General features: G+C 41.7%; 1 protein-coding gene and 1 long non-coding RNA gene across 8 annotated transcripts in view; one reads left to right on the top strand and one right to left on the bottom strand.

The window, feature by feature from the left end:
- Window positions 1-15956, top strand: part of BLNK (B cell linker) — a 94568-nt gene that overhangs the window by 74125 nt on the left and 4487 nt on the right. For all 7 annotated transcript variants that reach the window (XR_014564892.1, XM_083741071.1, XM_083741069.1 and 4 more), the window contains 13 exons: window positions 2840-2927; window positions 3564-3659; window positions 6033-6058; window positions 6633-6658; window positions 7452-7556; window positions 9573-9615; window positions 10158-10191; window positions 10521-10593; window positions 11014-11044; window positions 11470-11512; window positions 12708-12786; window positions 14497-14528; window positions 14732-14811. Coding sequence is in view for 6 of the 7 variants with exons in the window: in XM_083741071.1 (XP_083597197.1) it covers window positions 2840-2927; window positions 3564-3659; window positions 6033-6058; window positions 6633-6658; window positions 7452-7556; window positions 9573-9615; window positions 10158-10191; window positions 10521-10593; window positions 11014-11044; window positions 11470-11512; window positions 12708-12786; window positions 14497-14528; window positions 14732-14811 (756 nt within the window). In the remaining variant the exon portion in view is untranslated. The remainder of the gene's footprint in view (window positions 1-2839; window positions 2928-3563; window positions 3660-6032; window positions 6059-6632; window positions 6659-7451; window positions 7557-9572; window positions 9616-10157; window positions 10192-10520; window positions 10594-11013; window positions 11045-11469; window positions 11513-12707; window positions 12787-14496; window positions 14529-14731; window positions 14812-15956) is intronic.
- On the bottom strand, window positions 248-15286 carry LOC310845704. The gene is made up of 2 exons (XR_014564921.1): window positions 14979-15286; window positions 248-810 (listed from the first exon to the last, which is right to left on the bottom strand). It is a non-coding gene; the product is annotated as an uncharacterized lncRNA (long non-coding RNA).

The following is a 15956-nucleotide window of genomic DNA, read 5'->3' as shown; positions in this document are numbered from 1 at the left end:
AGGCACACAACTAGTGGCAGAAGTCAAATATTAGAATCTCTCACTTGCTGTTGTTCTTAAAATAATAAAATAAAAGGAAATAATAGTAGTTATTAATCTATTATTAGTAGTAGTATCATCTTTTCTTTTTCTTCTTCTTCATCATACTAATCTTAAATCCCTGGGACTGAGAACAGTGTTAAAGTGATTGTACCATCTGAGGTCTTACAAACCCTCACATGCTCAAAGTGGAGACATGCGAATGGTCTCATTTAACAGAATGGCAGGGTGTTCATTTAATGTTTGAAGCATTCATTGCAGTGCTCCCCCAGTGCTCACATCACTGTCATACTCCCATAGTTGTACTAAAACCTCTAGAAGAGAAAAGCTCAGAACAGGTTCTCAACCCAGACCTGTCACTCCAATCCTCATGTAGGAGCTTGGATGTTCCCTGTGCAGTTCTGGAAGATCAAGGGATGTTCTGCTCCTTTCAATATTCAGAGGATGTGCCCATATTAAATGGGAATGATGTATGTGTGGAGCATTCTCTGCCGTTGAAGAAAACTAGCTGCTCCTGCACATGTGGAGGTCTTTGTGTGTGCACAAGAGGCCCCATGGAGCTTTGACTAATGGGCAGTGAGTCACCCCCAAATTATTCACATGCAGTCGCAGTCAGACATAATCCATTCCCAGTATTACATTCTGTCCTTATAACAAACAGCCTTGGTCCCACATACATTACGGAGCATCTTTCTCCCAACCTTTCTTCTTCCTTGCTTATTTCTTTGTCTTAAAGCTTGATACATTCATACACCAATCCAGGAAGAAATGCTACGGAACAAGAAGGAATAAAGCTATTCATATATCAAATACAATTCATACACGGTTGATGCACCGAGTTTATTTTTTTATGAATTTATCGTGTTTTTATGCTGCTCTTTGGTCATATTCCCAGGGCAGTTGGCAAAATAAAAACCCACCCCAAGCCCCAAAACAATTAAACTGTAAATACAACTGTGTTACTGCTGTAAATACATTTTGCAGAATGCAAAACAAAAAGGGGAACCTGGTTTGTACAAGTAATAAAGCAGGTGCAACAAGTTTTAATTTCAGTTTAGTACATTGTTTTCCCCAAAAAAATCAATACAATGATTCTGTCCTGTTGCAAATTTAAGAATGGGTTCCCTAAATGAAAAGGTAGCAAATTGTTATCTTTGAATGTCATTATGATTATTATTGTTGTATTTTTGCTACCAAGAGGGGAGGGATAGACATGTGAGATTTTCTGACTTGGGTCCCAAAAGAAGCTTCCATCCCTTAATCTGACCACATCGCTCAGTGGTCTCAAATTGATTAACAATTGCAGAAAAAAATCCTTGTGGAAACCAACAAGGAGAAGACATCTACTTGTACAGAGCAGGCATGGTGAACCTTTGGCCCTCCAGTGCAGCTGAACTATTAACTCCCATCAGTCCCAGCAAGTATGGCCCAATGGCTAGAGATTATGGGAGTTGCAGTTCAGCAACATCTGGTGGGCCAGATGTTCCCCAAATTTGCTGTAGAGGATAATTAAATCATAGCTGTTAGCTCAACTGCTATTTATTTGTTGTTGGATCCATAGCCAGCCTGCTGTCTCAAAATCCCTCACAGCATCTTACAACATATAGTTAAAACATTAAGCCAAGCATTGTAAAAGTACAAGTAAAGTAGTACCAAAATCTTAACTAAACCAACAACCTAAAACAGTTGAAATCACCCATAGGTCTGTATGGAGCAGTATGGCAGCCATGATGCAATGGACCCCACTGCAGCTCGGTCCCTCCCCAACTTCAGAATGGCCCAGCATAAGGGGGGTTAGTATTGCACATGATGTCATGCTCAGAGTGAACTCACTGAAATCAATGAACTGAAGCTTGTTGTTACTTAATTAATTTCATTCAGGTCAATTCATTCATTCTTGAGTCAGATACAACTCAAAGGTCTCAAAAGGGCCAGTTTTTATCAACTACAGTCAAACCTCTTCTTATGTCCTCCTCCGCTTGCGTCCATTTCGCCCAATGTCCATGGCAAACCCAGAAGTAACCGTCGGGTTTGCCACCATTCGCACACGCACAGAAATGGGAAATTGTCGCCTGCCCACAACGGCGCCTCTCCCAGTGACCCATTTTGAACTCTGGTCAGACATCCGAAACGGATCATGGTTGCAGGTAGAGGTTCCACTGTACTTAAAATCCTGGTGATGGAGGCCAAGCAAGCAGACCTCTTTCTTCCATTATTCAGGTGTCCCACAGAAAAACCCATGCTTCTAGTGCAAGACAGCTTCAGCACATAAATGACATAAAGCCCAAAACACTCAATTAATCTTGGTTCACTGGAGCTGGGGGTATTTATGGGAGAGGTTTCCCAAACATAGACCTTTGTGTGTGTTTTTTATTCATCGTCTCATAAAGACAATTTGTCTAGGTGACATACTACATCTTCAATGTGTAAAACAAGGCTAAAACACAACACTGAATCCAAACCCGGCATAAAATAATGAAACAAACAACAGCCATAGCAACACAACTTTATAACATGAAAAGAGAACAAAAACGTACCAACCACCGTCAACCAGCAGAGAAGAATGTTAAAATGATTGGAAGGGGGTTTTCCTCCCTAGGAAACTGGCTATTAATGGCTTTGCCAGGACAGAAAAGATAACAGTGGCACTTTCTACATCTCATTTATTTCACAGGAGAAATCTAATTGTGTGCTGAGAGCTCTGCATTGAAACTGCGGGGGAACGCACAATGGTCTCCGGCTAGGTCATGTGCTATTTTATACATACCCTATATTAACTCGTCTCTGCATTTTCCTTCAGGCAGATTACGTTGTACCTCTAGAAAATGACGATGAAGAAGATAATTATATTCAACCCACAGAAGAGAGCACTCCGCCGCCTAAAAAACGTAAGCATCTGAGTTGTTTTTTTACACACAACTTCATGAAGCCAGCCAAGTGGGCAAGGTATTGGATCTGAAACGTGTAGGACTCCATTTCTGTCCAACAGACAGGAAGAAAATTCTCAGAATTGGGTGTGCAAATTTAGCTAGCAGGTCCATTCCTTTTGATAAGATCCAGTCTCTTCCCTTCCCCTTCCAAAGGACTACAGAGGTGAAGGAAAGAATGCAGGAAATTAGGGCAAGCAAAAGCCACATTTTGAATCTGAGAGGTGATATTTTATGCACATTTTTAAACTTTCCATAGAACGATGAGGGCTAGGTTCTTGGCTGCTGATTTTAATATCTTTCTTTCTTTTTCTTGGGGTTCTGCACATACCACTAGATTTCTGCTATAGGCTTGCTGAACCATGTCTCTCCACGTTTGAACGGACCGCTTCCTTTTTAGTAAAGGAGCTGTAATGCATATTTACGTATACCTCTAAAAGAGGGGGGGGGCTGGCATATTGCTTGCAGTATAAAAGAGCAAATTTCAGTTTCAAACCATTTTATGGAAACCAATTTAGCCAAAAATACTATCCCCCGATACATGTGCCTTGGGTTTTCATTAGCATGACATGCCTATGTTTCTTTCATCATTTTAAGCCCCAGTGGTGAACAGATTGATCAAGCCCATGCAAAAACTCGATCCTCCCAGTTCGCCAGCATTGCCTCCTGTTCCTGCATCGCCTTCAACATTAGGTATGAAAGAATGTGTATTAGTATAATTATAAACACCATTTTGTATATGTTTTGAAGTTGTGGTTACATTTTGCAGTCCTTTTAAAAAGCCATCATAAAAGCAAGATCTAGGTTTGTACTATATATATATGCGCGCATAGATAGATAGATAGATAGATAGATAGATAGATAGATAGATAGATAGATAGATAGGGTGTTGGGAAACTGTGTCCCTCCAGATATTATCCCTGACCTGCAATCATTCTTAACCATTGGCAGTGCTCCTTAAATTTGCAGCAAACTCGGGGCTGATTTTGCATCATAAGTCATCCTGGATCTACTATGTTGCCAACAAGAGGAAATAGCTCACTGTTTTGTCTGATAAGACTAGCAGGCTTCATTAACTCTGTACAGTGTAAACAAGCCACGCCAGAGAAGGGAGTTTTTTCTACGCACATTGTTTGGAACGTCAGAAAGTTCATTCATAGTACTCATTTCGGTTTCTTTGGATGGTAGCAATAACTTTGCTTTCAAATAAAACAGCACCCCCTGGTGGAATTTATGAATGCTAATTTCATCCTTTGCATCAATGACAAGTGACATTATTATTTAACAGAGTTAGGAAAGCTGGATTTGAATCATTTTTCCAACCAATTCCTTCTAATAAATGAACATACACTTAGCCATAACAGACAGTACAACATTGCAAGACAAAAGCTTGACTTTGTTCCTGCTGAAATCGATGGGATTTAACTCATTTGTCCTGTCACATTGATTTCGGTGAGGCCTGAATTCGCATAATTTAGTCTGGCCATAACCCAATATATTCAAGTCAGAAAAAATAGAGCTTTGATAAAATGAAGTATGTTAGTAATATGCTTAAGAATTTTTTGCAAGGATCCTAAGATAAGTGAGCAGAAAACTTAACAGAAGGAAAATTTTCCATTCCCTCCCCTCAGCCTATATCCCCTTAAAACAGTGATGGCCAAACTTGGCACTTCAGCTGTTTGGGGACTACAGTTCCTATCATCCCTGACCACTGGTCCTGTTAGCTAGGGATGATGGGAGTTGTAGTCCGAAAACAGCTAGAGGGCCACGTTTGGCCATCACTGCCTTAAAAGCTTTTCTGAGATGTCAGGGGACCTTCTTCAGTAATATGGGGTGGGCACATGGGGGGCAGGACTGTTTAGGAAGAGCAGTTCCTGTTTTGAGCCCCATGGAAACACCTTGACAGGAGTCGGTCCGATGGGGAGGAGGGGTGGGAAGAGATATGGGAACTGGAAGACTCTGACCCTGCAGAGGATCTCAGCAGATTGGGAGGTGCTGACATAGACCTGGAGAAGAGGCCGTGTTGGTTGTCAAGAATACAGCCTGCCTTAGGGTCATCTGATACTCCCAAGTGTAATGTCTTAGCCAGTTGATGTGACTCTGTTGCTACTCCCAGCCAGCAAAGAGCCACTCTCCCAAGGGGAGGCACAGAGGGATCAGTCAGACAGTGAGCTGGCACTGTCATCACCAAGGAAATTGCACCAGTGCAAACAGACTTCACTCCCTCAACCTGCTCTCAGGAGCGCTTGCATGTTTGACCAGGCCCAAACCTTGGGACATCACAGTGCCTTCAGGAAGCCCTCCGGCAGAACCTGAAGATAAGAGCTCTCTCCTGCTGTTTGCATTCAGACACATGCTGCCTCCAAACCTGGAAGTAGCACATTGCCACAATGACGAGTACCCAGTCATAGCCTTATGCTCCACAGGGTTTGTCCAGTCCAGGGATCACCAACTTTTGAGGCAGTGGGCACCCTTGGAATTTTGAGAAACTGCCATGGGCTGCTAAGGGGGCATGGCATAGCACAGACTATCAAGTGACATCAGCTGCATAAATGAAGGTCTCCATCACACTCATCAAAAGGAGAGCCGAAGGTGTGTTTCAGAAGCTTAGGTTCTACCAAGCCATGAACTCTCGAGCTCTGCCATGCCTCCAGCATTTGTGACCTGTAACCCAACTTACGTTTAGGCACTGTAGTGAATTTTGGAATAAAGCTCCCCCCCCCCCAACAACGCTTTGTCTTACCCAGCATTGTCAGTGAGGTCCCTGACTGTCCTTAGAGGTTTCTTCCCGTGAAAGTCTTTCTTTTCACTTATCGTAGGACTGGAGCCAATGATGCTTAATATTGCTGATACTTTTTGGTTTATTCTGTTTCTAAATATCAGTGGCTTTTCACCTTTCAGAAACATTTTAGCATGATCTACAAGTATCAAATGTCCTGCCAAAACTGGTTATCATTTAAAAAATAATAATAGAACTCTCTCTATATATAGTCATTCCTGTATCTATATTTGTGCATGGCTGTTTTGAGTTTTGTTTCTAACTGTGGAACATCCTTCTTTTTCCAGATGTCTATGAAATTCCCGAGGAAGAGGTAAGACCTTGTATACATACCTTGAAAACCAAACGCTGCTTGGGTGCTAAAAACTCCATCTGCAAAAAATCTCACCTGTGCAGAAGGATCCTTTTTATTACTGGAGAGAAGAAATGTTCCATGCCCAGAGTGGGAAATGGCATATGGTCCATTTTGTGCTCAGATGAAACCGTGTCCATGTTCAGAACAGTATTTCACACATTTGAAATATCAGATGGAATACATTCTGACCATACTAGACATGGAAGTTTCCTTTTATCTATAATATTGTGACGGGGGACTTCCAAGTCCCTTTCCATTTTCATCACTTCTTTCTCCTCATTGTCAGGAATGTTCTGTTCATAGTCCTTCTTCTAAGAGCAACTCCATCCAATACAGCTTATGTCTCGACTCTGTCCTCTTGTGGGGCAGGTTCTTCACAACCTGTCTTTTATTTTTATGGATGTGTTTTAGGGTTTTTTAGGTTTTATTGGCTTGTTCAATTTTGTAATTGGTCTTAGTGTTGTAAATCATTGGGTAAAAGTGACTAAATAATAATATTATTAATAATAAACAATTCATTCTCTCCCTACAGGAAAAAGCACTGCCTCCATTGCCCAGGTAATGTGAAATCTGTGTGAAAATCTGTCTTAAAAAATTATTATGTGATTCCCTGCACAAGTGTATGTCCTCCTAGAGGTGTATTCATCTACTCCAGATACTTAAGGCACATTTAGATCAATGGTTTATGAACGGACTAGAATTCAACTCTTACTTAAGTGGAAATAAGGTGGGGGGAAGATCAAATGAGAGGGAAGTTTGGCTTTAGGCACCAGGCAAAAATGTTCCTCTTCGACCAGGCCTTGGCCTAATTAACGTCCAATGCCCTTTTAAATGTGTTGTAAGAGGGGGCATCCTTGGTTGGTTGTTTTTTTTCTTATTTTATGTTATATTTTGTGTTTTTTATATTGTATTTTTATGTTGTGAACTGCCCTGTGATCTACGGATGAAGGGCAGTATACAAATGTAAATAATAATAATAACAACAACAACAACAACTAACACCTTTAAGATTATGGCCATAGACATCTGACTGGTGTACCTTATTTGCAAACTGAAACCATATAGTCTCTAATGCTACAACTGAGACATAGGAATTTATTAGAAGATTGATGCATATTTATGGTTATCTTAATAGGAAAAATATGCCCAGCACCATCTTTTTCAAGAAATATGTCCTGTAAACTTCTTCCAGCATCTGTCTTGCCTTCCAATTATGAGAGTATCTGGGCAAGAAAACTGCTCATTAATCCAAATTCACAACAGCTGGGCAAAACTTGTGGGCTAGTTCACATTTTTTGTAAACATAAACTTTTAATATGAAACCTAGACTTTTAATATTTTCATCCCTAAGGAATTCCAAGCAACTTCCTCCGAAACCTGGACAGAGACCTGAACCCAGAGGACACCCGCTTGAACACAATGCAGCTAAAGAGCCCTTTAAACCTGACGTGCCCAGGTTAGTTATGAATAATAATAATATCTGTAACAATCAACAAGTATGTTACACAAAAAGGGGTTCACACTGAGCATTCAGTTTGGCATTGTGGGTACTGCATGTTCTGTTTCAAATGCCAGCTCAGGCTCCATATGCACTATGCATTTAAGGGAGGAGCATACCATTTTAAACAGTCAAGGCTCCCCGCAAAGAATCCTGGGAAGTCTTGTTTGTTAAGGGTGCTGATAGGAGTTGATAGGAGACCCTTATTCCCCTCTCAGATCTACAATTCCCAGAGTTGGGAACTAGGATTGGTTTTGCTCTCTGCATTTTTCTTGAAGCTGTTGAGCAGTGATAATTGTGTCCACTGTCCCCCTAGAAGGTCGAAAACCATTTTGGGATTCAGGAAGGGAAGCCTTGGATATAGCTAGGAGATGGTTTGCTAAGATCCTTGCAAGAATTTTGCCAGCCGCAAGTAATAAAGAGATGCCTCAATAGTTTCTGCAGTCTGCTCTATCACCCTTTTTAAAACGGTTGATAATTTTGGCATCCCTAAAGTCTACTGGGATCTCCTCACTCTCCTAGATTTTTTTTATGAGCTTGTGAAATTGTTGTACAAGTTCAGTTCCACCCACTTTGAAGAATTCGGCAGGTATGCCATCAGCTCTGCTGGTTTTGTTGTTTTTCATTTGGTTAATAGCTGTACACAACTCTCCCAGATTTGGAGATACTGCAAGCTCATCTCTAATTTGTTTTTGTGGAATTTGTGAGAGGACCTCAGCAGCTACGGGGGAGTTGTGGTTATGGAGATGCTGGTAATGTTCTTTCCAGCACAGTGCAATAGCTTCTTTATCTTTTAGAAGTGTACCATCTGTTGAGCATATGGGGCATATGCAATGATTTATTGGTACATAGATGGTCTTTGTAGCTTTAAAGAAACTCTCTGCATCATGAGTGTTGGCTAAGTGCTGGACTTCTTGAGCTTTTTTAATCCACCAAGTGTTCTTTAGTTCTCTGGTTCTTCTTTGAACATTAGCATTGGCATAGTTTTTTTTCTTAGTGGCGCAGTTCTATCTCTTTGGCAGATCTGAAAGGCCTTTCTTTTCTTGTCAATAATGTGTTCAATCTCACTATCATTCTCCTCAAACCAGTTCTGGTGTTTCTTGGTTTGGTGTCCAATAGTTTGTTCACAGGCTGCAATAATGGAGTTATCAGGGAACTCTGAAAGCTGATGGTCCTTAAGGGTTGTTTGGAAGCAATCTCGCTTAATAGGATCTTGAAGGGCTTGAGTGTTCATTTTGTGCCTTGGTTTCCTTCCTTGAAGCCTGTGTTGAGGTATAATCTTGATAGCCATCATGGAATGTATTAATCAGTGATCTGTCCAGCAGTTGTCGGCACTCGTCATAGGAGAACATCACGGCGATCTTCAGCTCAGACAATTACATAGTCTAAGAGGTGCCAGTGGTTCGACTGAGGGAGGCTCCATGATGTTTTAGATTAATTTTTGTTGTTGAAAGAGTGTGTTGGTAAATAACAAGGTTGTGCACTGCACATAGAGTCAAAAGTAAGATCCCGTTCTGGTTGCTGTTGCCAGTTCCTTCTTTTCCAATAGTCCCAAGCCACAGATCAAAATCTCACCCAACTCTTGCATTAAAATCACCCAGAAGGATAATTTTCTCCTTAGGCATCTCTGATAGGAGGGCATCCAGCTGAGAATAAAAAATTTCTTTAATGTCTTCATTGATATCCAGTGTTGGTGTATAAGCACTTAAAAATAGTAGCCTGTTGGTTTTTGGTGAGTTTTATCCAAAGGGTTGAAAGTTGTTTAGTGCTGACATAACAGCACTAAATGTCAGACATCTCTGCTTTACAGGAAGTCCACTAGTCTCTCTCTATATATATACGCATAGTTCATCCTAATCAGGGTGCTCGCTACAACAAAAGTTTCAGGTGAAACTGAAATTATAGCAAAGCAGATAATTACTATTACAATTAAGAGCAAAAAAGTTTGATTGAAACATTTTATATGCTTTCCAGAAATGTTTTGCCACTTCCTAGGAACCGGCCTCCACCAAAAATTGTAAGTTGTTAACCACCTACCTAGTTTGAAAGGCAATTCCTTGCTGTTGCTTGAGGGACAGAAAACCAATTGCCTTCTGGTTGTTGTGGAGAAACAAGTTCTCATGTCCTGCTTTAGGCTTCCTATTGGCATCTGATTGGCCACTGTGGATAATAGACTGATGGACTAGATACATCTTTCTTCTTATCTAGAAAGCTTCTTTTTATGCTGCGCTTTGAACTAACGAAGATCTTCACCAAAGGATTGGAAAATGGCATTCTTTTTCTTCCAGTTTTGTCTAAATAATTTAGGAGAGCAAATCTCCTCTGATTAAGATATTTGTTGGCTCAGAATCCTTCTCTGGTTGTTCCTTCAGTTTTCTGTGGCTTCATAATCTGGCTTTTCTTATTAAGTAAATGTTGTTATTTATGTGGCCAACACATTTTGAGCCTTCATCACTGATGCTAAGTTTGTTTCAGAGGCCCAGAGAAGAATTTTTAGTATGAAATACTCCTTATCAAAAATTTAGTACCAAAATCTGACAACTGTTATTTTGATTTCAGGAACCTGATAGCCTCGGAATACAAGATGATGACAGTAAGTATATTCTGCCCTGGACACAATTGAGGGGCCTTTTTTACTACGACTGGAGGGCATCGAAAGCCACTCTAGCACCAAATTTCATACCTCCCCCTTCATTCCACTTAGACTGAAATCCTAAAAGACTGGGGCTACATTCATACATCTGCACTGTTAATATTCTCTGTGTATCTAATGCATATATTTCTGTGGCATATGTATTTCAACCTCCAGATGTTTTGCACTTCTACACCTATCATTGCTGAGTATTGGCTATGCTGGCTAGAGATGATGGAAGTGTAGTCCAAAAAAGCGGGGGGCACTAAACATTGTGTCTGGATTTTCAGATCTCAGCAGCAACAGTGCTCCAGAATTCAAGGCTCCTTCTGCTACAGTCCCATCTCCATTTCCACGGATTCCGTAAGTTATAAAAAGATGTTACTTTAGAACTGTTCCATGTACTCTCAGCATGTACTGGAGGCAGTAATGTAGAGGCTGTCCTATGGATTAAGCCCATTATATAAAGGACCCCACTGGATTCTTTTTAAAATGCTCATCACCATTAAGCCGAGCAACATTAAAGTTGGGTTTCCATGGGCTGGATTCCCCACTTCTAAGAGGGCTTTCCTGTCTCCCTGTTCCCATTACAGTCCTCTGTAAAGGCTCTCGGAAGGTCTAAGGATCTCTCAGGCATGGCACTTGATGTGGCGGGTGGGGCTGGAGGAGGAGGAAGGGGGGTGGATTCCCCTTGTGTGAACCAAAATGCCTTTCACTCATGTAGCGGAACGTTTGCCTCCGAGCTTATGAATCACATGCAATAACACTTTTTTTTTCCTGCAGGAAAAAATTACCAAATCCAGCACTGCCATCAGTAAGTTGATTTTTATTTTTAAAATATTATTACACATTGAATAATAAATGAGAATACAACAAAACTTTCAATCATTCCATAATACTAAACAGTGCTTAACACAACCATTATCCTAAATCAGCCACGTTGTTCCAATTTCTCAGCGCTAAATGGTAAAGAGGCTATTTGTACAGTGAATTTTGCTTCTGCTGACAACCAAATCCTCAGTGTGCTACTGAAAGAAGCAGAAATTTATTACAGCTAATTGCTGTGGCAGATATTTGGTGCTTCTCTTCTTACAAAGTACTTCAGTGCCTAGCGAAGGATATCCTCTACCACAAGCCTAGAAGGGAGCAGGGATCTCAGTCAGTTGTGATGTCAGATCACTGGTCAAAGGGCATTTTACCACACAATCTTAACCCAATTTACTTCCTGTGTCCCCGTAGAAACCAAGCCTCCCTGACAGAGACCACCTAAGTGTTATTGAAGGTAAACTACTTCTACTGTTCAAACATTTGTCTACCATTTTCTTATTAATAATGCGTAAAACTCTGTAGTGCTGCACGGCCACATACACTATTGAATCCCACTCAAGGCAGGATTGATTTTGTCTAACTCTTCTACGAAAATTCAGATGGGGGTAGACCATAGCTCAATGACATAGCACACGCCTCCATAGCACCTCCAGTGAAAACACCAGATAACAGAAGATGGGGAAAATCTCTTCCCAAGACAATGGAGGACTGCTTCCAGCTAGGATAGAACATATTGGGCTAGATGGAACAACAGCCTGACTACTAGAAGGCATTTCCCTCTATTCCAAGAGAGCTTTTGCAAAGTAGAATTAGCAAGGTATTTACAACCACATCCAATTACTAGATGTACCAACTAGCAATGTCATCTTCTCCTAAAGTGTTTAGCATGTATTGACTGGATTTGTGCTATAGGGTGGGAGGGGGTGCAAGTAGATTGGTCAGTGGTCTATTGGGGGTTCACCAGTCAGTGATCTGCTGATGGACCATCTCCTGCTTGCTGGGCTTCTTGCAAAAAGTGCTGAACTAAGTAGTCTACATACTCCAGGTCATGAAATCTGGACTAGTAAAACCTGTTAAAGAGAGCCTGGCTATTCACTTTTGCTTTGCAAATTTATCAAGTGCATGTGAACTATGCGGATTCTCAAGAGAGAAGACCACCACCAAAGTCTGAAGTCAGCTCTGGCACAGTGCACTGTGCACCCATCTCATTCTGCTCATTTCAACAAGGTGCAATGGAATTGGTAAAAAGTCTCGCTTCGTTGCACGGTGTTGAGCAAGTGGTATCCAGTTTCCCTTCCACCTATACGTATAATGCCACTCTGGTTGTAGAACTGAGGACTGAAAGCCTGAGAAGCCCGTTTTGCTCTCCTCTTCAGGATTGTACCTTATATCACTTTATAGCCAGAAAATGAATGATGTGTAATATAAGGCACAATTCAGATGAAGATAGCAAAACCAGATTCTCAGCAGAGAGCAGATGAAGGACTAAAAGCTGTTGTGCCTTGACCTTCGGTAGTTGCAGCTGCAGCACAGCAGAAAGTGGAAGGTCAAATCACAAGGTAGTGTCCTTGCTGCTCATGCAAGCTGAGCTACGCAGTATGTCACCAAGGGCAACTGAGACCCATTTGCATCTCTTTTTCCAAATGTAGATAAACCTATACCAGCTGAACGCCGGCGCGTTTCCAGTCATGATATCCCTCTTCCACCCATCCCACCCAGCATCCAAAAGTAAGCACATAATTTGCTTTAATTTTTTCGTTGTTGCTACTGAGTTATGATCTGCTGGTTTCAAAGTCTAAAAAGATAGAGAATCCAAAGTAGGTACAACTGATTATTAGGCAAGAGATGGAATTAGGTACAAATGTCTTCCTTAACAATTTGCACATTAAATCCTCATAGATGAGCACACTGCCATGTATTTGTATTGGGGCCCTGATCCCTAGTGCAATCACTGCCTTTGCCTTTCCCCCTCGGAAGAGGGGGAAGTGAGCTTTGGAGCACCTAAAATTAAAGAGTAAAAAAACAAAAAATATCCCAAGGTGCAAGCATAATACAGTGGTACCTCGGGTTACATATACTTCAGGTTACATACGCTTCAGGTTACATATGCTTCAGGTTACACACTCCGCTAACCCAGAAATAGTGCTTCAGGTTAAGAACTTTGCTTCAGGATGAGAACAGAAATCGTGGTGCGGCGGTGCAGCAGCAGCAGCAGCAGGGGGCCCCATTAGCTAAAGTGGTGCTTCAGGTTAAGAACAGTTTCAGGTTAAGAACGGACCTCCGGAACAAATTAAGTACTTAACCCGAGGTACCACTGTAAAAGTCAAGAAAAGTAGTTTTAACCAGAGGAACAGCATGTAAGCTCCAAAATTTGTAACACTGTTTCTTAACCTCCTGGCAACGTTGCACAAGTTGGAGTTTCAGTGCTATTACTTGAGGGAACTATTGACAATTTAGAAGATGCCCCTCTTTTCTTTGCGGCAAATATTTCCAGCAGTTGGGCGGGCATCACCAGCAAAACATAATGGATTGGATCTTAACAACTGTTCTTAACTCCTCCCAACTGCAGCTCTGCATCCTTTTCTTCTACAAGCAAAGCATAGAACAGGCTGTAGTTAGAAGAGAGAATTGTGCAAGTAGAGCTGCCTTCTGCTCACACTAAGGTTCTGTGGATACAACCACTATCTTTATTAACAGCAGACAGGGGATCCTGCAAGGGCTTGAGTACTTTCTTCTCAAAGAAAACCAGGAATAAACCAGAGGAGAACATTTCCTTAGGACTATAAAGGATGTATAAGTTTCCCCGAAGGAAAATGCATGTTGGAAGAGCCTTGCTGGACTTCCAGCATCCCATTCTCAAAGTGCCAACCAGGTTTCTGTAAGAAGCCCACAAGCAGTACCCAAGCGCAACAGTAATCTCACCACTTACGTTCCCCAGCGACCAGTGTTGAAAATTATAAAGCCTTTGGTACTGGAGTCAGTACACAGCCATCATGACTAGCAGCCATTGAGAGCTTTCTCCTCCATGAATTTGTCAGCCATTGGTAGCCACCGTGAGTTTGCCTAAGCCAGGCATGCCAAGTCCATTTCGGGGGCCTAATCCAGGCTGCTGGTCGGTTTAATCCAGCCCCCATGGCAGTTTATTTCCTGGGGTAAAACCCTAAAAAAACCTCAACAACTTCAATCCTAAAAAAGGTCAACAAAAAGGCCCTTCACCTCATCAAATCTGGCCCTCTTTGAAAAAAGTAAATAAACTGCCACAGTAAGCTCTTATCAGTAAATACCACCCTTTTTGCTGCTTTGTAGTTTTCTTTATTCCCTGTACAGCTTTCTCCTTTTCTGGTTAAAAGAAATGGTGAGCAAAACGCAGTTCCCTCACTTAACTCAGTTGCAACGTGTAACACCACCCTGCATTTCCTCAATTTCTGTTTGTTTCAGACCACTGCCTCCGAAGCCAGCAACGTTGCCAAGTAAGCCCTCCTTCATTTGACTTAAGTTGGGGTGGGTTTCCAATTCATGCATCTTCAGCACGATTAAGGAAGATTCCTCTCACACTGTCTTTATGACTGGCGTGGCAGCAAAGGCAATAGGCAAAGGGGGCTGCAATTTTACATAACAGAGCCCTCTCTTGTTTAAACATGGAATGTTACAGGTTGCCTTGTATCTTCCCCAGGACTCCCAGAACCTGTGAACCGCACCTCATGTGCTCCACGTAGTAGTAGCCTGCAAGGTGGTTCTACTGCAGCAGAACAGGTACAACACTATTTAAATTCATTTTTAAAAAGAGGGAGATTGGGGAGTGTGTTCCACAAATGTTTGGTCAAGATATAATACAGCCGTGGGGAATTTCCAGGCCCCGGGCCTAAGCAGCCTCCCCATTTAGCACACCAGGCTGTTTCAGCCAAGTCACACTCACCTACCTTACAGCTGATGTTATATATTATGTCAGGTGTGGGGCAGGTAAAAACTCAGCTGGACAGAAAGGGAGGTTTGCAAGTGCCAACGATAAGCTGGTTGTCAGCACTTGCAAAGTGCTGTGCCTGTGTCCACCTGGGCAAAAATGGGACATCGTGACATCAGGTGATAAGACAGGTGGGCTGCTTCACCCACCTGTCAAACTAGACATGCAGGGAGGAGGTACAACAGATTCCTCCTATTATAAAATGCCAGTCCTCCATTAGGTCCTTCTGCCAGTTCACCACAGACAAAAAGAATCTTTTAAAACAAATAACCTTTATGAGGAGTTAAATCTGTTGCAATTACCATACTCGGTGTGTGGTCTGAAGGCATGTAAGGCCACCCTAGCAGAAACTAAGCAAGTGTAGGTCTAGATGGGAAGCCTCCTGAGGACCACATAGGTAGGTCGTCTTGTGTTCCATGATAAAAGAAAGGTGGTTAACAAAATGCTAGGAAATAACAGTAAATACAGCAGAAAGGTGTGTGGGAACAACTGATAGCCACACAATTAAGTAAGGGATATAAGCTCTTTTGTCATGAATTCTGCAACCTACATTTAAAAACTCTTCATAACCTGCATTTTAAAAATAGAACAAAAGTTATTTCATGAATAATTCTGAGAGTATGAAATATATACACTTGTGAATGTCTCACTGTGAGGTTACAGGGAACCAGGCAGAGGGCCTTCTCGGTAGTGGCTCCCGCCCTGTGGAATGCCCTCCCATCAAAAGGCAAGGACGTAAACTATGTGACTTTTAGAAGACACCTGAAGGCAGCCCTGCATAGGGAAGTTTTTTATGTTTGATGTTTTATTGTGTTTTCATTTGTTGGAAGCCACCCAGAATATCTGGAGAAACCCAGCCTGAAAGCTACGCAAATGCTGGTTCATTTATAAATTTATACATTGCCTCTTCATTCATATATGCTTCTGGTCTTAAATA

The sequence above is a fragment of the Podarcis gaigeae genome (assembly GCF_964106915.1).
Source record: "Podarcis gaigeae genome assembly, chromosome: 5".
Taxonomy (NCBI): Eukaryota; Metazoa; Chordata; class Lepidosauria; order Squamata; family Lacertidae; genus Podarcis; species Podarcis gaigeae.
The sequence above is the reverse complement of the archived record's forward strand: the minus strand, read 5'-3'. Positions and strand labels throughout refer to the sequence as shown.